This window comes from Ylistrum balloti, unplaced genomic scaffold, assembly GCF_031769215.1.
Source record: "Ylistrum balloti isolate Yb309-2 unplaced genomic scaffold, AGI_CSIRO_Ybal_v1 Utg370288, whole genome shotgun sequence".
Classification (NCBI taxonomy): Eukaryota; Metazoa; Mollusca; class Bivalvia; order Pectinida; family Pectinidae; genus Ylistrum; species Ylistrum balloti.
This window is the reverse complement of record NW_026782219.1, coordinates 717,284-744,563: the sequence shown is the minus strand read 5'-3', so window position 1 is coordinate 744,563 and position 27,280 is coordinate 717,284. Positions and strand designations below refer to the sequence as shown.

Sequence of the window (27,280 nt, the reverse complement as noted above, 5' to 3'; positions counted from 1 at the left end):
GATTTCGAGCCGAGTAGCAAATATGCGGTTCTGTTCTTCGTGCTTCTGAGTGGCTGCGTTGGACTCAACGCCAGGCAGTATATGGGAGAGAAAACAGGCAGAGGGGAGATCGGTTTACATGGTGCAGCTTCTGATTGGCTAGCCGTATGGCACATATCACACTCAAGTTAATTTGGTACCGGCTCGGTGAGACTTTCGACAAAATGGCTGCCGCAAGCGAAAACATCACGGCCTGGCTTGACTGGGATGACCACCTTCTGGATTTTTTGTTGATCGGATGGATAGGATGGGCAGCCCTAGTTGTTATGGTGGTCAATTCTGTACTGACCTTTTTCGGTCCCCTCCAGCCTCGTGGAGACTTTGTTATACGGACCAAGGAGGGGGCGACTGGGGCGAAAGTAGTAAGTGGAACCGGAGGTGCGGAATCGTGTCAGTGGTTGAACTCGGCACTCAACTGGTTCTATCTTCATTACGAGAAATTTCCGGAATTTGTTGATGTGTGGGTAAAGGCACTCAACGAGCAGAGTGTGAAGTTAGGGGTAAGTTTTCGCGTGCATTTTTAAGATAAAAATAATAATGATAAAAAACAATCGTCACCTGTCATTAAATTTCGCACGTGCAGTAGTGGCACAGTAAGAAAATGCAGACGTGACATCATTGCATATCTAAGTGACAAGATAATATTGAAGTAAATGAACTAACCATCATATCTTATCACTAGCATGCCCTGAAAACAGGTGTATATCATCTGAAGATTTATCCGACAGGGTCAGCTCTCATAAGTGGTCCTTCACCTGACGTGATTATAAGCATCCTAATCTAATGGAGTGGATCAGGGTTAGAATCCAGTTCTCATATACTGACCATTTGTTTGGGGGTAGAATCCAGGACCTATAAACTGACCAATTGTTTGGGGTAGGATTTAGGTCCTATAAACTGACCATTTATTTGGGGTAGAATTCAGGACTGACCAATTGTTTGGGTAAGATCCAGGTCTGACATACTGACCATTTGCTGGAGAATCCAGGTCTCATGTACTGACCAATTCTTTCTTTTTTACTTGGTTCCACAAGATGGAAATACTACTTGAATATCTATTAACATACCAGAAAAAAGTTGTGTTTTTCTTGGAAGTAGTTTTATCTAAAAATAGATTTTATTACCGTCATACATATTGATAATAGTATGTGCTGTAGTTGTTGGCTATTGACATACTCGAAAAGTAACATCTGGCAAGATGGTAAGATAGCTCTAGACTGTTCAGGACGATTTCTCTCTACCTCAATGATCATAATGCACTTAACACTAGTTATAAGTAAACCAGAGGTAGCCTGATCCTTAGCAGACGCTTATGAATAGCTATCTTGCATGTCCCTGGCATATGGAGTTTATTTCAGAAGTTAAATAATTTGATACGTCACATTTCAGTTTTAAGGAAAGTGACGTAACCAGAGTATTTGATGAGTGTAATTATTTCTATGTAACATAGTCATAAATTTCTATTTTTCACAGAAAAATAGGCAACAATTGTTAATTCAATATTATATACATCACAAAGGTGTGACTTATTTATGACGTCATGGTAGTATCATTATGCATATGTCTGATGATGATATGACGTGGCAGTTTGTCATTTCACAATGAACAGATCATGTATGTGATAAATGTAAAACTTGACAAAATTTAAGGTATACACAAGTATGGGCCGTTAGGTGAGAAAAAAGCATATATCTTGTTGAATTTTTGGCACAAGGAGTGATAGAGTGATAGAGAGAGAGACATAATGAAGTATTTAAGTTAAGTAATAGGAAATTGGGGCTAACATTAAAAATGATGTCAATGGAAAAAAACTAGGATTATAGAAATATCATGTAGTATGTAAAAAGCTTGGTGATAATGTCTGCTGTATTTAACTAAGAGGAGACTACTTGTAGCCCCTGTTGACTTCCAAAATACTATCATCATATCAAAATATATCTAGTGTACAATCCCATTCCTTTATTGTGTCCTTAACATGCTCCTTTGCTGAAACATGCTTCGTGTTAGACTAGGGCTACAATTAGACAATGGGGTCATTTTCAAAATTATTGTTTAAAAAACAGGTCAAATGTATAGATGGATCCACTCAACTTCATTTCAGTATCCCACTCACTCCCATAACTTCATAATTTTTCCTCTCTAATCATTTTCCTGTTTTTTCTCGTCTGCTGAAAGTGAAAGGCTATGATACGGGACATAAAACCCACTAAATAAATAAATAGTGTAACCACTGTACGTTTTCTCGAATATCTTATGTGAAAGGGACATCAGAGATGTATGGGACTGTAGTGTACTGTTTTCTGCTTCATGATCGAAGGTGACGACTACAATTGGACCCCTTATAGAATCAATGTTCTGTGTTTTCTAACAAGGGAACACGGAAGAGACCAAAATATGATGTATTTGATGTGCAACACTTTAATTCGCTTTAATTTTTCTTTATTTCCTGTCTGTTCTTGTTTCTTTCCCTCTCTTGCTGTCCATCTTGACACCCAACCTCATACGTCACTATGGTTGTTGTGAGGATATTAAATCCTGTACATTGTTACCCTAATATAAAGTATGAGGTCACCTGCCCAACAACATGGATGACCGGCTGACCATAAGAGAAGTGACTGATATTTGTAACTTATTTCATCATTGTCATAAAGTGAATTTATAGTTTTAGAAAAAAAAAGGAATACGAAAAAATGAGAAAAAAACCTTAGCTATTAAATGCCAAGGCATGGTTCTATAACAATCACCTCTGCCAGTTAGACAGATAGTTTCTGAAGGATTGTGCAAAAGCACTGACTAATAAATGTACATGGGTAAATTTTAAGGAAACAAAGCAAAAGTTCTTCCTTGTTTAATAGGAAATATTTATATCATAGATAATTGTTAAATGTTGTGCTTAAAATGATTGTTTGATTAATTACAAATGTTTTGTATCCTATTTTTTCTCCTTAATGTTTTTTTTAATAAAAAGAAATTAATAATTCATAACTTAATTCAATTTCAATTTAAATTGTATCTAACGCAGGGATGGTGATCATGATGGTTGAAAAGCATAGAAAAAACAAACAAAATTATTTAAAATGACAAAGAAAATCTTTGATATAGAACATAACGGAAAAGTTAGTCGTGAACAGAAAACCTTGAATTGACTTAAGGAATTTGATATCCAGATTTTGAAAAGTATCTAATGATCTACATAGGGATGACTGGATGTCTTAGTGAGCAGGCTGGAATAAAAAGGGCCAGATAAGGGAGTGTTATGTGTTAACCCTTTATGAAGAAGGGTTTGTTTACAAATGTGATAAAATTGTGGTATCAATTGGCCCTGAAGAACCAAGGTGTTGGTAACATGATCCACATGTGGGAGGCCAGCCCCACTGCATGCTGTCATGCATGAAAGTGATAGGTTATTAGGGGCTAAGTGTTTCTATAATGGACTGTGATCTCAGCTTAGTGAGAAAACAAACCAACCTAACCCTGTAGGGGTCAAAGTTCAAGGGTCATGCATATAAATACCATAGCGGAGAATTCTTCTGATTTTTTTTTTGCTTTACATCTTATTAACAGCCAGGGTCATTTAAGGTAATGTTAGTGTCAGGTGTATGATGGAGGAAAGTTTTGAGTTCCTAGAGAAAAAATCACCCTCTTGTGGCCAATACCGAGTGATCATCACTTCCCCTTGTAGGTCCCGAACCCCCAATCCAGAGATGGAGGACTAGTGATAAAGTCGTTAAGATATGCCTTAAACTCTTTACCACTCAGTTTTATGGGTAAATAAACTGACATTCTTAAAGGGATTAGGGCTGAGATCCTCACTTGAGAATTGTACTGTATTACCTAGTTGGATTTTCTACTGACTGTACAATAATAACGTCTCATATCTTCTCAGGACAGAAACCCTGTATCTTGGGCAAGGAAATAATTAGAGTTGAAAATTAATCTGGTACATTAAAGCAATTAACATACAGATTTAAGTTGTAGGAAATAACCTAACCTATTCTGATTATATACACAGTAATTCATTGAATGTCGGGTAATAGTCTTTGACACCGGCAAGATTGAAATCTTATCTCTATTCACGGACTTCAAACAGAAATCCTTTTGTCACTTCAAATACACATAATTTACGGATTATTAAACATATACATTGAATTAGTATTGTATAGTGGAGACTTATGTATTTAGGATCTATTTGTAGCAATGTGACATAGAAGACTAATAAGAATACTGTTTATTTTGCAAGCAGGCCATGCTGGGTAATAAGCCCATCCACTTCTATTTTTTTAATTTTTGGTAGAATTCACAACAGATGCAAAATTTTTGTCTTGTAATAGGCCTAACCCCAGACTTTGAGTCACAGGACCAGGGCCCCTTAGGTTACATATATTGCAAGATAAGGATTTTGTTTGTTCGGTTTATTCTGCTCATGAACAGCCAGGTTCAATTTAGATGGGTGTCTCTTTGTAGTAGCTAGTGACTGTCTCACTGAACAACATACAGAAGGCCCGTCACTTTCTGTCCAGCTGGAGTAAAGTGTCTTGCCTAAGGACACCATGACCTTACAGACCAGGCCCCAATTGTATAAAACATCTCAACTTGAGATTTCCTCAAGTCGAGATTTTCCTCAGCTGATATTTCCTCAAAAACGGCTTGTATAAAATTTTCTCAAGGAACAGGAGGAAGTCATCGGCTAGCATGTCCTGAAATTCCATGAGAAATTTTCATACAAGATATTTTCAAGGAGATATTAGCTGAGGAAAATCTCAGCTTTCTGAGAAACACAAACTACTACAGGTAGAAAATTCTCGTCAAAGCGGATACCTGGAGTTAAGATCTATAATATATATATATTGATAGCTTTACCATATATGGTAATGTTATCCTTTTAAGGATGTCTAGTACTGTTCCAGTCGTTGCGTTCACAAGATTTTAAAACAGAATATTTGTCTGTGTTCATTTATACGTGAGTTAACATAGAGAGCATAATAAATCAATGATATGGTTAATGGTGTGATATTAGGAAACAGAATCGCTCTGGTTTTGGTCTTTGAAGAGAAAGTTATATAGGATCATTGACAGCTGATCATTGCCTAGATTTGAAACAAAAAATGCCACGTTGCTCAGGGCTAGATCGCCTAGATTAGTGAGGAGGTTGATCAGGACTAAAATCCCTAGATTTGAAAGGATAGTTACATTGATCAAAGCCAGAGTTTCCCATATTCAACGGAAAGTTAAGTTGATCAGGGCCTTATCACTGCAATTTGAAAGGAAAGTTAAGTAGATCAGAGGGAAATCGACTAGAATATGATTTGACAGGGAAATAACTGATCAGGGTTAATCGCCTAGATTTAAAGGTCATAGGTATGAGATGTATATGTTACAGAAATGGAACAAGTGTCGATGGTTGACAAGGTGATATACGCAGCTGTTGCTCGCAGTGTGTTATTGTCGTCATCGTAGGACTATAGACATGGTACAATGCGACATCTGAACAAATAGTGGACTGACATGCAGGATTGGAAAGGTTTCTATTAGCGAAGCTTTCTATCACAGTTTTTATACCCACCAGTAACACTACTTGAAAATTCAATGTTATTGTTTCTGGTGGACATGTAAATGTCTGTTGATGGAAGATTTCATTTATCTCTAGTCTTTTCACAATCACAACACACAATATAAAAATTGATATATACGCAATGTGTCGTTTGATACTTACTCTACCTGTGGCTGAGAACGTGGACCATCCTCATGTTGTTGTAGTGATTATGTCAGTAGGCAAGATTCTTTACCCTATTTGCTGAATTGATAGCATGTGATGGGCCTCTTTCATGTTGTTCAGTAATGAAGAAACCATCTTTTTCAGGGAGACCTTATCCCAAAATGACTGTGTAGTCCTCACAGTGATAAAATCTCTGCAACCTAACATCTTTTTTCATCTGATCCACTGTAACTTCATTCCTACTGTCACTGAATTCCATCTTCCTCTCCTTGGTAGCATTATACCAGTAAAAATATAATATAAAATGACTGTGATTTTTAGGTCTGGTGATTCATACCAGATAATATCCATTTGTCTTTGTTTTTTTGGCAATAAAATTTTTTTAAACATTCAAACAAACAATCTACAGAATACTTAACATGAAGGTATTTTAATGTTTACTGTATATTTGTAAGGACACAGGATCTAAACGTACAATTGACAAATAGCCTATAATAGTACCGTATTTCTCCGCCAATAAGCCCGGGGGGCCTGTGCATGAAATTGAGTCAAGAGTAGGGGGAGGGCTTATTGCCGGATAAGAGCCTATACCTGACTGATATCCTCGGTTGCCATCTTGGATTTTTCACTACTGTTATCGATGAAAAAATCTATTCAGGCGAACGAAGACTGGTTACTGGATAATTAAAATAAGAACAAGAAGAAATATATATATTAACAGGTTTGTATTAATTCCATATCAAGTAAAACAAACAAATACAACAAAATCACCATAGCACTGTCAATGAGTCACACACGTGTCCATTAGGCTAATAAAAGTAATTGTTAAGATCTGATACCAACTCTAGTGATTTTTTTGCCCTGTTTTATAGCCAAAGACTGTAGGCTGTTTTCTTAGCTTAGCTTACAACTGCAATAGTTTCCCCAACATAAGAAAAAACAAAAAAAAATAGAAAAAAAAAGAATACCAGCCCGTTTTAAGAAAATAATTCCCAAATCTATACAGGTTCAGTCTGCTACGAAAATCAGGAAGAACAAAAATTATGAAAGACATTTTGTTTGATCAATTTTTGTTGTCCTGGAATAAGCTGGTCCAGGCTTTCAGTTGGAATTGGTACAGTGGTTAATAAGTAGTCCTCTGGGGTTATAGCAGGATAAATTTGTGGGTTAGCTTAAAAATTAAATGAAATCAGCAAGCATCGTTATATGTAGTGATGTTGTTGGTTTTTACCATTTTTTAGGTTAATCATCAAATTTATGAAGGTATGGTGTGGTAAGTGATGTTGGAGGCTTTGTAATGCTGTGATACAGATTGGCTGAACAGCTTATAGATGGATTAAAAATAGGATCATTATACTATAAAAATGTTAGGATAATTTCCTTTAAAATATTGTGCCTCTTTCTAATGTGTAAACATTGCTGTTCCATTTCAGAATTTCTAATCCATGTTAATGATATCCAATTTCAATTTCGTAAGCTATAATTAACCCCGAGCTTTAAACAGCGCAAGTGTAAAAATACACAACAGTTATGAGTGATGAACATCTGTATATGATTAATAAGTTAATAATTTTGATACAAAAAGTGGTGAAACTTTACGAAACATCGGCTCAAGAACTGCCTATATAACTTGTACTATATCTGTGCGCTTGTTCTTTAATGTTATGCACTGTTCATACGTTGTCGAAACATCAAACATCCCGACCAGATGTTACAAACAGATTAGGCAGTTGGTGATTGCATGACACCGGAAAATTTTTATCAGAAAAATATGATTGGGAAAATAATGTGTGAAGTTCTGTTTTGTAGTGAGATAGATAACTGTGACGATATGTGTTGTGTCAGTAAATTTACTGGTAAAGATAACTGAGGTTCTGTGTTGTGTCAGTAAATTTACTGGTAAAGATAATTGTGAGGTTCTGTGTCAGTAAATTTACTGGTAAAGATAACTGAGGTTCTGTGTCTGTGTGGGGTTCTGTGTTGTGTCAGTAAATTTACTGGTAAAGATAACTGTGAGGTTCTGTGTCAGTAAATTTACTGGTAAAGATAACTGTGAGGTTCTGTGTTGTGTCAGTAAATTTACTGGTAAAGATAACTGTGAGGTTCTGTGTTGTGTCAGTAAATTTACTGGTAAAGATAACTGTGAGGTTCTGTGTCAGTAAATTTACTGGTAAAGATAACTGTGAGGTTCTGTGTCAGTAAATTTACTGGTAAAGATAATTGTGAGGTTCTGTGTCAGTAAATTTACTGGTAAAGATAACTGAGGTTCTGTGTTGTGTCAGTAAATTTACTGGTAAAGATAACTGTGGGGTTCTGTGTCAGTAAATTTACTGGTAAAGATAACTGTTTCTGTGTCATTTTTAAAGATAACTGTGAGGTTCTGTTTAAGTAAATTTACTAGTAAAGATAACTGTGAGGTTCTGTGTTGTATCAGTAAATTTACTGGTAAAGATAACTGTGAGGTTCTGTGTTGTGTCAGTAAATTTACTGGTAAAGATAACTGTGAGGTTCTGTGTCAGTAAATTTACTGGTAAAGATAACTGTGAGGTTCTGTGTTGTGTCAGTAAATTTACTGGTAAAGATAACTGTGAGGTTCTGTGTCAGTAAATAAAAGATTTACTGTGTTGTGTCAGTAAAAGATAACTGTGAGGTTCTGTGTTGTGTCAGTAAATTTACTGGTAAAGATAACTGTGAGGTTCTGTGTCAGTAAATTTACTGGTAAAGATAACTGTGAGGTTCTGTGTCAGTAAATTTACTGGTAAAGATAACTGTGAGGTTCTGTGTCAGTAAATTTACTGGTAAAGATAACTGTGAGGTTCTGTGTCAGTAAATTTACTGGTAAAGATAACTGTGAGGTTCTGTGTCAGTAAATTTACTGGTAAAGATAACTGTGAGGTTCTGTGTCAGTAAATTTACTGGTAAAGACAACTGTGAGGTTCTGTGTCAGTAAATTTACTGGTAAATATAACTGTGAGGTTCTGTGTTGTGTCAGTAAATTTACTGGTAAAGTTAACTGTGGGGTTCTGTGTTGTGTCAGTAAATTTACTAGTAAATTAATATGTTGTTGTTATTGACAACAGTTGTTTATTATATCAGGGTAATATTTCCTTGTTGCAAATTGAATTTGACTTCATGTAATTGTTTTCATAGGGCTATTTCATGTCATCTTTTTTGTATTTTTATCTAACAATTAAATTTCATACATTGTTATCAACATTTCCCTGTTGGCAATTGTTTTATCTTTTATCAGTTCTTTCCACTTTCTTCTGTGAATATAAATTTCATACTGAGTAGGAAAACAGCTGATTACACATTTAAATTTTAATGGTTCAAACATTGATAAAGTGAGCAATTTGATTATAATTAAACCACATGTTTTAACTTCCTCAGAATATAGATATGTTCATACTTATATCACACAGTAGCAAGAAATATCGAGGAGCAATATTTTGGAATCTTTATTAATTTTTTCGGCTGAAGATTTAAAAATTAATCAGAATGTATTGTGATCATTCTACAATAAGTCTATACATCTGTAAAGTCCAGCATACCCATGCCTACTGTTTATTTGTATTGTTTTAAATAAAGCCTATTTCAATGTCCTATATTAAGCCCACCCAATAATTTATAGTTCGGTAATTCAGGATTAAAAGACATGTATAGAAATTTCGGCATCAGACAACAGTTGGTTCGAGGGTTCAACATAACACATGTTGACAGAGAAACCAGTCTTCAAATGTTTTGTTTTACCTTCGACCGTTGATATCGAAGAAAACAAATCATTATAAATAAATGTAAATGATAAAATAACATTATTTCAACAATTTTGATACTGAAATAAATTTTAAACAAAAGCAGGGATTTGTAATATTGCTAAATAACGGAAATTGTCGAGTAACAAGCAGGAAGTACTGAAAAAAAATTAGCTGTGATGTAAGCGGTCAACATGGAGATTTTGAATGATAACCATGGACACAGACCCTTATGCCTGCAGTATATGCCAGGGCTTTTTTTAGGTGATTTTTTATTCGGCTGATAATGGGCCTTATTCTCAGTTGAAATTATTTTATCAATTAAAGCCTGGTTCCCAAATTTGAAAGTTACCTCAGAAAGTTTCTGAGACAATTTTTATTCCAAAATGAGGTGAAAATACAATTCCCCAAACCAGTGAAAAAATAAGCCCTGTAAATGTAATGTTATATGGCTTTAGATATACAGTTGGAGAGGGTTTTCATGGGTTTTGCCTGTGGCCCCATTCCTTTTGTCATCAACATCCTAAAGTATTCTGAAATGAAATATATGATTGGAAAATTATTTGTAGGCAAGATGCAAGCAATATCTCAGGCTGTTCCTGTGGCTGAGGAAGCTAGTTAAAATTATGACCATGCCAAATATTGACATTTAGCCTTAAATTATAAATGATTTTTCTGTACTTTCCATGGAAGTGGTAAATTTTGTGATATCTGTTCCTATTGAAGTCGACAGAAAACTGCTTGATTCCTGAATTTTATGTAAGTAACAGTGATGTATCTCGAATAGCATTGTAAAAGTTCACTTCAATGCTAAGTTCATGCTGAAAATTTTGTGCAAAGATATAATTGTGCTAGGGTTGTAATTATTGTGAATGTGCATTGTGCTAATTGGACAAAATGTGATAGTATGTTAAAATTTGATTGCACAAAATAAAGTGTGGGAACCAATGCAGCAAGTAGTTTTTGAAAACTCGCTCTTTTAAAATTCGAAAAGATGATCGCATTATATAACTTTGGTATTTAATTTTTACTTCACCGTATCAAAATTTATCAGATAATCAACAGCAGAGTGATCAAAGTTACGCTTTAATCCTTTCATCCATCAGTCACGGGCTCTTTGTCTGTCCTTGTAATTAGGAAGAAATTGAATATTAAAATTCAAAACTGTCATTATTTCTGTGAAAATATCCTGCAGCATTTTTTTTTCAAAACCCTGAATTTTCTTCCTGCCTGTGTGCCAATATAATAATGTTTTCAACAGAAATGGGGATGATGTTTTTGAATTAATATTGAGAAAATAACTTTCCAGTTGCAGGGAAATAGACTTTTTCAGCTTCGTAAGTTAAGCTTCACAATTACCACAGTCTTTGGTTAAGGTATATATCTCTTTGTCCGTTTATCACTGTATCTAAAACAGTGAATAATTGAAAATCAAAAAAGTTAAATGTTTCTATGAAAACATGTACTTATGTAGGTAAATGTGTGCTGTGAATCTAGCGGGGTGTTGAGTGCCCGTTATGAGTGACGATATCATCAGTGTTGATTTCTCAGCAGGTTCTCAAGCTGTGAGAGAAGAAGTCAGCTGTTTTGTTTCAACTGTCATCCTTTCACTATAAAATACTTAATTTAAAGACTTAAAGTATACATCTTCCCGTGCAAAAGTGCACAGTGATAAAATTTGCTGGTCTTCTAATTTGTGGTTTATAGAGCACGGTAACCAAATATCAAAACCTGTAGCGATTTGTTGTACATCTGGAGGAAACCAATTTGAAACTAAAATTGTGGATCAAAAAACAAGAAAATTGCGTAAAAATCAAATCATAAATTTTAATTATTTTCCATGAAATATTTCATTATCTTGATTTATTCTGATATTTTTAAAGTTAGAAACAGCGACCTATATTTCATATTTTTCATATCTCTGTCATAAGATATATACAAATTTATAAAGAAATATGCCCAAGATGCTTATAGCTTTTGATGGTTAGAGTATCTGTTTGTAAGAATAAATGGTCCTGGTTGTTGCTTTTAATAATAATTGTTTTTTTATTTTTTTTTCTTCGAATTCTATAACATTTCTCAAAGCAACCTGGCTGAGTTTGAATGTTCTTCCTCGAAGTGCGGTTATATCTGATAATTTCCTGTAAAGTTTTTACTGTTTTCGGAATCATTCTTGTCCTTGGAGATTTTGTTTAGGGACTTAATATTGAAATCAATATCACTGCCTGGGAATGAAATGGATTACAGGTATAACTGAAATCAAAACCAGTTTTAGTTCTGCTGATAATGAAAATAAAAATTTTGAAATTTCCATTGTGATTAAGAAATGTGTTTGACAGATGAAATCAATGTGATTCAGTGTTGTACTAGTTAGCTTTGCGCCATTGATAAGTAGAGCTGTCACTTTCAGAAGTTGTCCCCACCCCAAACAAGATTTACTGCATTAGACATCATAACAGTTAGAGGCTAGTGTAGTCCTAAATTAGTTGATAAGTTCAACCAAGCTGGTTGGAGAAGACATTAGGGTCTAATGCTCAACATCATATTTATCTGACAGTAAGTCAGTGTCAAGTAATAAGCCCACACTGGATAATAAGCTCACGCCCGGTAATAAGCCCATGTCTGGTAATAAGCCCATACCCGGTAATAAGCCCATGTCTGGTAATAAGCCCATACCTGGTAATAGGCCCATGTCTGGTAATAAGCCCATACCCGGTAATAAGCCCATGTCTGGTAATAAGCCCATACCTGGTAATACGCCCACACTGGATAGTAAGCTCACATCTGGCAATAAGCCCATGTCTGGTAATAAGCCCAGTCATATAGATTGCTTGTCAGTTAAGTTGCATTCAAATCCTCCGTATTAGTGTCTTCTCGTGAGCCCAACCCCCCGACACCCATTTTATGTAGGAAGTTAAGCAATAAAACATGAATGTACTAATTGTAGTTTATGTTCCTAATAGCAATTACGATGGAATTGCAGATTTATCATTTCACTGATTTTCCTGAATGTGATAATAAGCTAAAATTTGATTGCAAATTTTGTATGTTACTCAAGATGTTTGAATTACAAGGAAGACACAATCAGCAAAAAGGGTTGGAAAATATGAAATATCATCTATTCCCCAGTGTCTGCCAGCAGTACGAAAAGTGCTTCTGGCATGGAAACACATTGTGACAATTTGGCAGCTGAACTGTCGTAAAGACTCGGTCATTTGTATTCTTAGCTTGATAAGGTTGCTTGATTGTGTTAAAGATTAAAGCATCTTTTCTGTCTCTGTTTCTCTATCTCTCTTTCTTCTCTGTCTCTCTCTCTCTATATATATCCCTTTCTCTCTCTCTCTCTATATATATATATATGTATATATATATATCTCTCTCTCTCTCTATACATATCCCTGTCTCTCTCTATATATATCCTTGTCTCTCTCTATACATATCCCTGTCTCTCTCTCTATATATATCCTTGTCTCTCTCTCTATATATATATCCTTGTCTCTCTCTATATATATCCCTGTCTCTCTTTATATGTATATACACCAAACTGGTGAATCTCATTTCTCATTCAACTAAAAATCACATTTTATAATTTGTTTGTTGATAATTGTCTGTAAGGTGGATGAAAATTGTTAATACATAAGAACATGTCCTGAAATATTTGTTACTGAGGAAGTGGCCGGTGTTCCTGGACTATGATAACTACTAGACTATTCAAAAGACTGTATCTTAGGAATACTGCTTAATATGTAAATTTTCAGACATGGCCAGTGGGATTTAGTGCTGAATTCTACCTGTTTCGCCTAAATGTTGGCAGTGTTTTGGTTCTGGAGGCGTTCTAGAGAATGGTGATGGTCATAATGGCTCCCTTGATCATTCTAGTCTACATACCGTAGTTATTCTTCTTTTTTTTATCTTGGGGTGTAAATCTTCTCAGTCGGAGTACGAAGGTGGGCTTATTACAGGACTGTTGTAAACATTTTTATTGGTGTTTCTGCTGAAACTGTGATGGCTGTGGGTGTAATAGTCTTATTACCAGGGAAGGGTTTGATAAATGTTGTATAAGTATGTAGCATAAAGTCACACTCTAGTGTTGTACTCTATCTACCTAGTAAGTATGGTAGATTGCTATATATGGTTTATCTATATAATAGTTCTATCAATCATAATTGATGTTTTAACAAAAGGACAAACAATTTCCTACAATCAAAAAATTTTTTTTTTCAAAAGACCTTTGTAAACAACTAGATATCTTCCGGAAGCCTAGAAGACGAACCTCAACACAAATGAACTTAGCATGATGTTGGTTCTCTGGAAATTTCTTTATCTGGAGATTTTGTCTAATTAATTTCCTACAACTGATCTGATTATGAGCTGTCAACACTTAGATACACACAGAGAAAATGAGAAAAAATAAGTTTCTTTTAGTGTTTCTTCAGTATAAAACCACACAACTGTCATTATTAATTTAAGGAAAGAAAGGAAACTAGTCATTTGAAGTATGTCAGTGTAGAATGTAACGGTACTACTTAAAATGGCTGAAACAACAGTCAAAATTCTTGCGATTTTCTTTAAAAACAATTAAATTATATTTTAACGAATTAAAATTTCATGATTTGAATGTAATAGGACATCGAGTACAAAGTGTGTCATTTTTTTACAGATTTAATTTTCACGATTACTTCATGTATCGTAAAATAGTGAAAATGTGATCCCTGCGAAAATAAACGACTATATGGTAATTTAGGGAGGAGGCGGTGGAAATGCTGACTCAAAACATCTGAAAACATTTGTTACAAATTCTAATCAACAGCAAATGTATTTATATGGGTGGGCTTATTACTAGGCATGGGCATATTATTGGATAGATATGATAAATCTGAAAGTTATAAAATCTCTAATGGAGAAGTTATGGTAGAATAACGATATTTCTTTGGCAATTAAATGGTGAGTTTTTCCAATAAATACAAGACTGGAACAATTATGGTAGCTTGAGACAATGCCTCATCTATTGATATTAAAGCTTCAATGACGATAACACCAACAGTGACTATCAATACTTCTGTAGAAGGAAGTTTTATTGCATCAAATCTCTTTAAAGTGTCTGCCAGACAAAAAATGTCTGGCTGGAGGATTTTTAGGTGTGTTGACTTTGATCGGCGAAATGATAACCAAAGTGGAAGTGTGTTTGTATATAGGGGAGGGGCAGTGACAGGGGCAGAGGGAGGGGGAGGGGCAGTGACAGGGGCAGAGGGAGGGGAGGGGCGACAGAGGAAGGGGGAGAGGGGGAGCGACAGGGGCAGAGGGGGGGTTAGCGACAGGGGCAGAGGGAGGGGGAGGGGCAGTGACAGGGGCAGAGGGAGGGGAGGGGGGGAAGATGTTGGAGGCTATGATGATTAGGCCAGAGAGAGAATGGATGACTTGTAACACATGGTGATTCAATGAGTCAGGTTTACAACTGGAAAGAAAGAAGAAAAAGATAAAAATGGAATTGGAAGTGAGAAGGGATATAGTGTTTGAGATTGGAGAGAAGAAGATAGGTTAAAGTGATGTGGTGGACAGAAAATATAAGGTGATGAGGTGGATAGAGAATTTTAAATGGTGAGGTGGACAGAGAATTTTAAATGGTGAGGTGGATAGAGAATTTTAAATGGTGAGGTGGATAGAGAATTTTAAATGATGAGGTGGATAGAGAATTTTAAATGACGAGGTGGACAGAGAATTTTAAATGGTGAGGTGGATAGAGAATTTTAAATGGTGAGGTGGATAGAGAATTTTAAATGGTGAGGTGGATAGAGAATTTTAAATGACGAGGTGGACAGAGAATTTTAAATGACGAGGTGGACAGAGAATTTTAAATGGTGAGGTGGATAGAGAATTTTAAATGGTGAGGTGGATAGAGAATTTTAAATGACGAGGTGGACAGAGAATTTTAAATGGTGAGGTGGATAGAGAATTTTAAATGGTGAGGTGGATAGAGAATTTTAAATGGTGTGGTGGATAGAGAATTTTAAATGGTGAGGTAGACAGAGAATTTTAAATGATGAGGTGGACAGAGAATTTTAAATGATGAGGTGGACAGAGAATTTTAAATGGTGAGGTAGACAGAGAATTTTAAATGGTGAGGTGGATAGAGAATTTTAAATGGTGAGGTAGACAGAGAATTTTAAATGATGAGGTGGACAGAGAATTTTAAATGATGAGGTGGACAGAGAATTTTAAATGATGAGGTGGACAGAGAATTTTAAATGGTGAGGTGGACAGAGAATTTTAAATGGTGAGTGACAGAGAATTTTAGGGGCAGAGAATTTTAAATGGAGGGGACTTTTAAATGGTGGGTAGACAGAGGGAGTTGGAGGGGGGCTGTAGACAGAGAATTTTAAATGAGGGTGGGGAATTTTAAATGAGAGGTGGAAGAGAATTTTAAATGACAGGATGATTAGGCCAGAGAGAGAATGGATGACTTGTAACACATGGTGATTCAATGAGTCAGGTTTACAACTGGAAAGAAAGAAGAAAAAAATAAAAATGGAATTGGATTAAGAAGGGATATAGTGTTTGAGATTGGGGAGTAGAAGATAAATTAGGGTGGTGTGGTGGACAGAAAATATAAAGTGGACAGAGAATTTTAAATGTGGACAGAGAATTTTAAATGGTGAGGTGGATAGAGAATTTTGAATGGTGAGGTGGACAGAGAATTTTAAATGGTGAGGTGGATAGAGAATTTTGAATGGTGAGGTGGACAGAGAATTTTAAATGTCGAGGTGGACAGAGAATTTTAAATGGTGAGGTGGACAGAGAATTTTAAGTGATGAGGTGGACAGAAGTATTAAGATATACAAGAAAGGAAGTAGGTAGCATTATAGTAGATACGTAAGAATCAAGAACAGTAACTCTAGCAATGATTATGATATACTGTTTGACCTGTAAAGCTGATTCCTGGTAATTCACCCATCCACATCTGTTGTATTTGCTGTAGAAATGCATTTATCAATTTTTCTGATGACTTGAAAGCCTGTCTCTCTACCCAATAAATACGGTAACCAAAAAAAAAATATAGTTTTGTTCCTCAATAATATATTTATAAGATTTTTACAAACCAAGGAGATCGTTTATCTGAAGTGACAATAACTTCACTGGTTAAACTCCTAAATAGAGACTAGACATAGAGCGTTTTATAATACCTCTTGTATAAACTGAATGCTGCTTGCTAAACTGGAGGTCCAATGTTGATTGAGAAAAGTGCCATGACAGACGACATGATTTGTCCTGTAGTCATGGTCACGAGAGTGCTTGCCCATAAATCTCGTGTGCAGATCACTTCATTGTGGAATCAAATTAGGAAGTATTGATAACCTTGTTGGCAGGGGAGTCAGGAGCTGTAACTTTGTTTGGGGACGAAGTACCACAATGTTGGTAACCTTGCTGACATTTTCATTTACTTTAATGTTCATATGATGAGGTTCCTGGACGTTGTCCCAATGTAGCAATCATACCACTGACGTCCTGACAGACTTTCTGGTAGTTCTTAAGAGATGTGGTGCCAACAACATTTTTACTCTCTTTTTTTCATCAACAAATTACAATACAACATTCTATCATTGTTAGGTTGTCCAGCCATTTAATTATGATCTTAGAGGCATATACAAAATATTTGCTCATTATGTTATCAATTTCGACATTAATTCTTATTAAGATAAAAAGAATGGCTTTTTTCCTGAGGAGGAAAATTTTAGTTTAATTTAAAGGAAATTGAAACATGATTAAAATATGGACATGAAAACCTGGAAAAGTACAAGAAAAGACTGGGTGCTTTGGAATGGTAAACATCTTCTGCTTCATCAACAACACCTGTCGTGACGTTTTTGTTATGCCAAAAATTTCAATTTCTTTTTATGGAATAATTTACTGTTTAAGTTTCCTGTACTTAAATCCTGTTAACATTGGATTGTCTTTCCTTGCTTTACAGGGACCTGTGCAAGTAAAGTTTGAGCGTGTCAAGTCCGGCAGCCTGCCCCCGAAGTTCAGCGAGGTCACTTTTGAAGCTGGTCCCGAGGACAAATATGTAAGTACTTGATACTTTAGCAGTAATAAGGCGGAGTGGGTTATAACAGATTAAGTAATTTTTGGTAAATGCAATGAAGTTTCCTCATATAAAGAACCTTGACCTTCCAGGTAACAGAGTTATGCATTTAAATATGTTATAAACTTTGAAAATATTGCAGAAGCCTAGTTTGGTTTTGGTATTTGACAATCAGATACATGTGTACAGGGGGAAAAGGACCATAAACTGCCTTATACATGTAAATGGCCTTGACTTTTTACAAGGTCATAGGTCATATAGAAGTTCAAAGAACAGATATGTAAGGTCTTCAGTTTAAGTTTGTGTTGCAGGCTTTGTATAATGCATTTCACTTTGTATTTTGGTTTTGTTTTGAATTTAACATACGAAGGTCAAAGGTCAGTTTTGAGTTCTTTGGTAAAAAATTGCAAAGGTAAAAAGCTTAAAGAATAACCAAAGGACAAAGGGTCAGGGTATTTAGCTACAAGGTAACCTATGGAGCTGATGCTTGACATAAATGACCTTGACCTATTTTCATAGTCACAAGGATGTAACATTAAAACATCCAAAACAGAATACAGAATATCAATGGCATTTTTTCTCAAGTAGACTAGAAATGTTAATAATTAAGTATATACATTTACAGCCTGTATGTTTAACACTGATTTCAAGGATTCTTAAATGTAAACACTTCTTTGTTGATATCAGTATACTATTTTCAAGTAGAAACATTCTTCTTTTTTTTACTGAAAATATCCATTTAAGAATACAAGCCCTTTATGTATCTTGTTTATTTTGGTGTTATATTTATTTTTTTAATTATACAAGATATAGTTTTTTGTGTCAATCTGACCAATAGAGTTTTTGCAATCTGATAATAAGTTAATTAGGCATTTGACAATGAGGTCCAGGTAACGACTTGATGACATTTGATATTTGTGTTGATAAAGTAAAACTTAACTTCTAATCATCATTACGTTTTACCAGCTGAGTTATGATGCGACATCTTTGATGTCATAAAGAGGCTTTCCTATTAGATCATTAACCAACTTCGATCAGATTTTACACCAATATATATGAGTCATTCTCCCCTTCTGGTTTGTCAGTACAGCTTGAGTTTTATACATGATGTCAGTGTTTTTTTAACAGCCATTCATAGAGCTCTGTTATATTATAATGTTTATGCTCTCAGAAGGGAGAGAATATAATTGCTGCTTTGTCCGTCCGTCCATCCATCCGTCCATCATAGTTTTATTCGGAGCATCACTCATAAACTATAAGAGGTATTAATATAAAACTTCATAGGTAGATAGATCTAAATAAGGAGAAGTGCACTGCACCAGAACCATCACTCTTTTTTTTTTTTGCATAATTTAGGAGTTATTGCCCTTTGTTATTTTTCATATTTAAATGTTGTTGGGAGCATTACACTAAAACTATAAGAGGTATCAACATGAAACTTCCTAGGTAGATTGGTCTCAACAAGTAGGAGGGCAGTGCACAAGAATCATCAATCTCTTATTGCCCTATGTTATTTTTCTTGCCTATAAATTTTGTCCCAATCATGGAGCATAACCCATCTCTGACATGCCTTGATTTATGTCAAATGAGAATGCTTCTCAGAAACTATGTATTATTATAGACATGTTGTTACACACACTGAGTCATGCCAATCCAAATCCTGCTGCACCACATTCTGTAAAAGATTTCTCCTTATTTACATGTTTTTCCATTATCATCTCCCTGTCCAAAAATCTCTTTTTGAAATCGAAGATTTTAAAATTATTTAATGCCCATAGATTGGAATTCGGGAATTTAGATTCATGTTGTAGTGAGCTTTAATCAGAACTGGCATCAGTATTCACGGTAGTAACCAAGTTTTATTGTACATGATGGATATACATGAGTTTCACAGATTAGTGAAGTAATTTTTTGCTGATAAATCCCAGAGAACTAGATGTTCCTTGTAGCTACTTAAGTCACTAAAAAAAGATGATAAAACATTTTACAAGGTTACGACCAATTTAGCCAAATTCCATCTTCCCGGGTAATTTTTAAGTGGTTCATGATCAAAACTGTTACTAAAAATAAACATGAATGTACTTTTATATCATAAACATACATTTCAAATTTATATTTTGAAATATTAAATTTTTTTTTAGAAATGCTTTCTTGAATAACGGAATAAAAATCACGTTTTTATATGTAGTAAAAAGTGCTGATTGACAATTAACTCCAGTATAGTGCAGATTTTATTTTAAGTTGCCGTACGCTATTGTGTAAATAATAAATGTATAGTGTTTTCCGTTTTTAGAGTTTATATTAACCAGATGTGTCAGACAAATTATCCCAACACTTTCTGCAGCACAAGTCCGCTCATTTTCGTAACAGGCTTGGCTTCAAGCCTAATGGTTTACTGCCTTGTACAATGAAATTGACTCTTATAAAATATCAATACATTGTATCTGCAGAAAAGCTGCCGGCTCTTGAGTTCTGATGCCACTGGCCAATTCTACAATTGGCTGCACAAATGTTGCTGTTGTAAGTTTGTTTTTTACAATAAGAATGCCAATTGACAAAACTTTTTAAAAGTTCTTGGCAAAATAACATAAATATACTTTAAACGAAAATTGGCATTGATTTTCTGTTTTTAAAACAAGGAGTCTTGAATTTTGATTGTAGTTAATGCTGCTTGTGAGTCCTGGTCTAATAGTCAAACTTTCTTAGTTACAGCAACACAGATTCAAATTCCCTGGGATTCTTTTGAAATCCTAAATAAATGGGAAAAAACATTGAAAAATGTGTTAAACATTTTCCAATCGGTACAAAACACTGAAAAATAATCATAACCTCGCAACATCAGGCCCAAAATGTTTGAAAACACTTAGGATGTCTATATTAATTGGAATTGATACTGAAATATATCAGAAATTTTGAAGTTTTATTGCTCCTACCACTTCCTGTATGCTAATTTAGAACTGTGTAACAGATACAGAACTGTACTTTGGTATATCTGTGTTTAAAGTGTACCCTGAGAGTAATTTTATATTTAGATATAATGTTAAGAATGCCGTAAAAAAAATAATAATGAAAACCCCGTCAAAATCCGTCGCCCCAGTGTCAAGTTATTAAAGCTCAAAGTTGTCGATTTTCACCTGTCCGCCCAGACCTAATCAGCCGAATCGTCATTTCTGCGGAATCGAGGCTCTTCTACTCGTGACGTCATAATTTCAACAGAAATGGCAGTCAACATGACTGACAGTGACAACGACACCGCAACTGAGAGCGATTTGAGCATGAGTTTTGAGGAGTCTGATTATGGTGTGAATGATATGTCTGAAGACGGAATCCAGCCCTACCGATTTGAACTGGAATTACAAGACGATGTATCCAGTGAGGAGGAAAATGACCCTTCCAAAAGTGATGATCGCTTGGGCAACATAGATTGGCACGTACTTCACTGGGTCTCACCAGTAGTCGTGAAAGTAGTCAAACAGTGAATCGTCGTTTCAAAGAAACAAAATAAAATTGGGTGTGGTTTTGGACTAATTTTACTATCTTCAAGTCTCGATCAACAATTTCTGACGTCGGAAATCGCGTTTGTGCAAGACTATGCATACATTCACGAGGTGTCGGGAATTTTCTTACCGAAGATGTTTCGTCCGAGGGGAATTTTTCTTTCCAGGAAATTTCGTAGCACCAGAGACGTATATAACACGATACGTCTCTGGTAGCACTATGGATATATATAGTTAGGGTGTCAACAACCAATTATAACATCCTCCGCTGTGTTAATAATAAAAATTTGATGTTTTAGAAGTTTAAACAATTATTTGACTGGTTTTACCCTAGCACTGGTAGGGGTCTTTTGTTAGCCGACAGGCGTGTCGCCTCACAGGTGTCACAATTGTTTTTTCCAGCCACAGAGGTGCTAATTACCTAACCTGGCACAGGTGTGATTATGAGTTTAGATGACATCTCTACACTGTGAACTGTGTTTTCAAATCAAGATTGGTGATCTTATTGTTATTTTTACGATCGCAAAATTAATAACTAAACAACATCGTCTGCTGGAAGATCTAAAAACCAAATACACCTTATACAAACAACATACACACATAACCTATTCTATAAATTCTAATAATTCTATTCTATACTATATAATAGTAGTATGAAAATTCTCGGGGTGAAAATTCCCGTGACCCATTCACGACTAGGCCTTCTCCGAGTATTAGGCGTTCACGATTACGAAGGAATAATATTCCTATGACCGCCCAAGTCATAGGCTAACCTATCAATTTAAAATGTTAAGTTGTAGAATTAATAACAAAATATCAACCTAACAAATATACTTTTATTTAATCAACAATCAGTTTTATTTATCGACGTCATACATCGACACCCCATCCGTGTTAGTGTTAGGACAACCATACACACCGCTTCCCTCCTCGATAGGAAGCCATTTTAGCGGATTTAAGCGCTAATTCACCGACCCCTCGTTCACTACCTTAGATATTGCGAAGATGTGAAGTACTTTCATGTAAATAAACAAAGAAATTACCACGGAAAATCCCAAAATAGATCACAATCACATGTAGCACAGTAAAGACAATATGGCTGCATCAACAAAAGCGTTGAACTTATGACGTCACAGGTTTGGGTGCCTGAAAACGAGGTCAATGCCTCTCAGCCAAAGGTGTGTTTTTCAGAAAAGTCGCAATTTCTCAGTAACGGAACATTTCACGGCATTCGCGTTTTCGGCATAGTGTATTTTATGTGCAGAACTATTTTTCAAGGTCAACATAGCTGACCTTTCAGGGTACACTTTAATGATGATTATGATAAAGGTAAAGTTATAATTTTTGTATGATTAAATAAATTTAAATTTATGGCCTTTTAACAAAAAAAATTTAATTAATTTTTAGGGAAAAAAATGGGGTGACAAATATTGGAAAGCCTTGCCCAACTCCAGTGAGAATTTAAAAATAAATAACAATAAAAAAAAGTGACAAACATCTTAAAGGCAACTGAAGTCACTCTGCCTTAATTATTTCATTATTGAATCAGGTCAGCTGGCAATTTATTTAGATAAACATCCTCAGTGAAATAATACAGGACTTGTTCTAGAAAGTCATTAATAACATGTCTGTACAAAACCAATATCACACTAAAAGTTTCAAACTCCTCTTTGGTTGCAGACAGAGGATATGTATCACATTGACACAACTAAGTATAGTTAATTAATATTTTTAGGTCAGCTGAGACAAGATCTCATGGTGACCTATTACAATCCCCTGTCTAGCATTGTCAGCTGTGCATCTGTAAACTTTTCACATTTTAAACTTTATCTTTTTTTGACAGATATGATAGAATCTATCAAACACACTTCATGGACGGAAAGTTTTTTTTAAGTAAAATTACAGTTTTGTGCAAAAATTTTTAACATGGAATGGCAGTTAATGTTATGTACATTTTACGTTGCATTTTGCGTAAAATGTGGTTCAAAGTTATCCTATGACGTTAACTTTGTTATTGTTTCCATTGTTTCTATGACATATTACAAGAACAACAACAGTTTGGTAATTCAGATGACCGTTATGGCAATTTGGCCTTTTTGTTAAAAAAATAATGCAAGGAATTGAATCTTTTCATTTCAAAATTACATGATTTTCAGTTACATTATGTTCTGAATTCATTGGTTGTTAATCAAGGAAATATGTTTAAATTTTCTTTTCACTTCATATAAGAAGTGATATTTGTTAAAGACTTGATACAAGAATAAATGGACATTCTTGTAAGGTGATGACTTATGTGTGCAAAGGGTAGGTAGTACAGATTTATTAGTTAAAATTCTGATAAATCAGTCTGTTTAAAAATTAAAACTAACTACGAAAAAAATTGGGAGAAAATCCCAACAAGACAATAGATTGGTTGAGAATGAGGCCTTGTGGAGTTCTGGATACTCAAAAATCTTTACCTTTATCCAGGATTTGTCTACGCACACTTGAAGTGTATACATGTAATACACAGATGTTTTATGAATATCATCGCCATTTATTGTTAATATTAGATAAACAATCAATATATTTATTTGATAAATCAATATGCTTATTAGATAAATCAAATTATTTATCAGAAGTAATGGAACATGATGAATATTTTCAGCATGTGAATTAATTCAACAGCACCAATTAAAAGATGGTTGTGTTTCTTCTTGAATTTGAATTAGTTGAATTTGTTTTAAATTTCTTGGCTACACGAAGAAAAATGGCTTAAATTTGTCTTGATATTTTTGGCATCAAATGAAGCGTTTGTAAATCCTGTCAGTTCTACTGATTTTATCAACTTGTATTTGATGAGAAATTTTTAGATAGTTATCAAAGTTGGCTGTATGTGCCAGGAATATGGCGTTCTCTTAAAAGTGTTTTAGTCAGAAAGTTTTATGTATATAGATAAACAGTGCGCACAAACCCGGCAGGTTTTCTGAGCTTATAAAAACAAAAGCAACAAAAATTGTATAGGCAGTTGGAAAAACAGGAAGTTTAAGAGAGAGATTATGAAATACGGAAAAAGATATATGCAATATCAAAGTTGAGATAGAGGGAAAATATGAAGTTAGAATGGAATATGAAATATGAGGGGAAAACGGTAAATTGGAATGGGGTATGAAATAGGAAAAAAAGGGAAAATATGGAATTAGGAAGAGCACATAGAGAAAAAAAAAGAAAGAAAAGAAAATATGAAATTCTAAGTGTGTGTATGTGTTTGTGTATGTGTTTGTGTGTGTGTGTTGTATGGAAGAAGGGGGGTTGCGGATGTTAATGAAATTCTGTTTTCTTTCTTTCGAAATGCAGATCTGTGCTTAGGAGCAGGTATTGGTTGTTATGTGATTGTAGTTAGCAAGAGGAAATCATGCTATTTTCACTGGAATTTTGGTGTTCTTCTCTCATAAACAATGATGCATCAATAATATGTTCACAAGAGCAGATAACTCTGTATTTTGCAAAGATGGAATAGAGAAACATGTGAAGCTAGATGGGAAAATATGAAAAACAGAAAAAAGATGTGCATCATTGTCAGAATAGGAAATAGGATCCTTCGGTTTGTTGCTTACTGTAATCTTTGTGGTTTCTCTATCAGAAACCTGAGAAACGAACTCGTCTGTGCTGAGGTGTTTGTGTCCTTGGATAAAACACATTCCCAAGTTGCTCTGTATGGTATGTGATGGGCCTCCGGTATGTCTACATCACTCTACATAAATTGATAAAAAAATGAGTCCTTTTTAATTTTAGTAAAAAAACTATCAGTATGACTTAAACATGATCTAGGCTGAGCTGCCAGCACTTAGACTGTTCTCTTCTTCACTATATAATATAAAAAGGTGAGAGATTTCTAGGGTAGGGGAAATTTCTGTTAATCTCCTTTCCATCCCCATTTTTTCCCTTCTGTACTACATGGTATATAACTCAGTTGTATACATTCGCAAATAATAAATTTTTTGATGATCTAGGGTGGCAGTAAAATTCAGCTTCTTGATTAAAATGTCTGTTTTTTTAACAGAAGGGTATTATCAATGTTGATATCACACAGGAACTCTTTGAAATATTTTGAATCTCTAGGGTTGTTTTCTGTTACATAAGATATTTGGTTAAGTTAGCCAAGAGGTTTACAACCTCCAAATAGTTGGTGCGATATGAGGATAACGTTAAGGAACCCATAGCGACAAGAACATGAAGAAATAAATCACTATTAATTTAATTTGGATGAGTGATAAACAACCATCGTGTAAATTTCTTTCGAGAATATGATTAAGTACTGATAAAATACAAAATAAAAACGGAGTCGAATTTGATTCGAGAAATCACCAACTCCTCTAGGAATCCCAACAAATTTTTCTATGCAATTCTATTTTCTGTGATGCTTCGGATAGTTTCAATATACAGTGAGTGCTGTTTTATGGTTTTGATTACCCCAAGCTTTACAAGTCGTAACAGCGAGGCAATCAAATGGTTTACCAGGATCCAGGTACAGTGAATCTTATCGTTACCATGGAAATCAGTTAGCTGTTTAAAGAACAGAAGATATGATGAATGGATGGTGCATCATATAACAGTGTGTTGTGTTTATATGTTTTGTATTGTAAGGTTTGGGAAGAGGTAAAATTCTGACAATAGTGTTGAAAGGGTAGTGTTGAGGGAAAGTCAGGTGATAGATGTTGTGTTAAAAAAGGGATATGGTCCTTTCAGGGGTTTAAAGTGATGTGATTGTTAAATTGCAAAAAATCCTTTAAGGGGCTGTAAATCATGTGACTTGTTGTATAGGAAAAGTCCTTTCAGGGGCTCAAAATCATGTGACTTGTTGCATGAGAAAAGTCTTTTCAGGGGTTCCAAATCATGTGACTTGTTGCACGGGAAAAGTCCTTTCAGGGGTTCCAAATCATGTGACTTGTTGCATGGGAAAAGTCCTTTCAGGGGCTCAAAATCTTGTGACTTGTTGCATGGGAAAAGTCCTTTCAGGGGTTCCAAATCATGTGACTTGTTGCACGGGAAAAGTCCTTTCAGGGGTTCCAAATCATGTGACTTGTTGCATGGGAAAAGTCCTTTCAGGGGCTCAAAATCTTGTGACTTGTTGCATGGGAAAAGTCCTTTCAGGGGTTCCAAATCATGTGACTTGTTGCATGGGAAAAGTCCTTTCAGGGGCTCAAAATCTTGTGACTTGTTGCATGGGAAAAGTCCTTTCAGGGGCTCAAAATCTTGTGACTTGTTGCATGGGAAAAGTCCTTTCAGGGGTTCAAAATCTTGTGACTTGTTGCATGGGATAAGTCCTTTCAGGGGTTCCAAATCATGTGACTTGTTGCATGGGAAAAGTCCTTTCAGGGGCTCAAAATCATGTGACTTGTTGCATGGGAAAAGTCCTTTCAGGGGTTCCAAATCATGTGACTTGTTGCTCGGGAAATGTCCTTTCAGGGGTTCCAAATCATGTGACTTGTTGCATGGGAAAAGTCCTTTCAGGGGCTCAAAATCATGTGACTTGTTGCAAAAGTCCTTTCAGAGGCTCAAGGGGCTCAAGTCCTTTCAAATCATGTGACTTGTTGCATGGGAAAAGTCATTTCAGGGGCTCAAAATCATGTGACTTGTTGCACGGGAAAAGTCCTTTCAGGGGCTCAAAGTGATATAAGGTATAGAAAGAGGATTTTTAGTTGTTCAAACTGTTTGACAGTGTCATATAAAAAGTGTTAGGGTTCTGGGGCTCAAAACAATAGGAAATATCATATAAAAAAAGTGAACCCCTTTTCAGGGCCTCAAAATGATTATGAGGTACTGTATAAAAATGAAGGGGGCCATTTTAGGGGTTCAAGATGATATGAGATGTCATATGAAAAAGTGGAAGGGGTCAGTTATGAATCAGAGGAACATGTAGTAGGGATTGTTATTGATAGGATGAGAGTTTGTATAAGATGATTTGGAAGACGGAGTGAGGGCTTTGTACTTTGGATAAGGATCTGTCGGGAAAGTGGTTGTAAAAGAGCCTTACCAGAAATAAACATGTCTGAGTATTTCTGATTCTCTCGTGTTAATGCTACATACCACATTATCATTGGAAGAAAACAGACATAAAGTCAATTTCTGTATGTAGTAGGGGAATGTAATAAGGGAGTGCAGAAGGGTCATATGTCCTTAAATATGCAACTCATTTCTATTATAGATGGTTGTA

At 35.1% G+C, this 27,280-nt stretch overlaps 1 protein-coding gene across 1 annotated transcript in view; it reads left to right on the top strand.

Moving 5' to 3' along the window:
- Nucleotides 1-203: 203 nt before the first annotated feature.
- LOC132552943 (titin-like) overlaps nucleotides 204-27,280 on the top strand; it is a 92,993-nt gene continuing 65,916 nt past the window's right edge. The window contains exons 1-2 of the mRNA XM_060217142.1: nucleotides 204-539; nucleotides 17,474-17,569. Coding sequence (XP_060073125.1) covers nucleotides 204-539; nucleotides 17,474-17,569 — 432 coding nt within the window. The remainder of the gene's footprint in view (nucleotides 540-17,473; nucleotides 17,570-27,280) is intronic.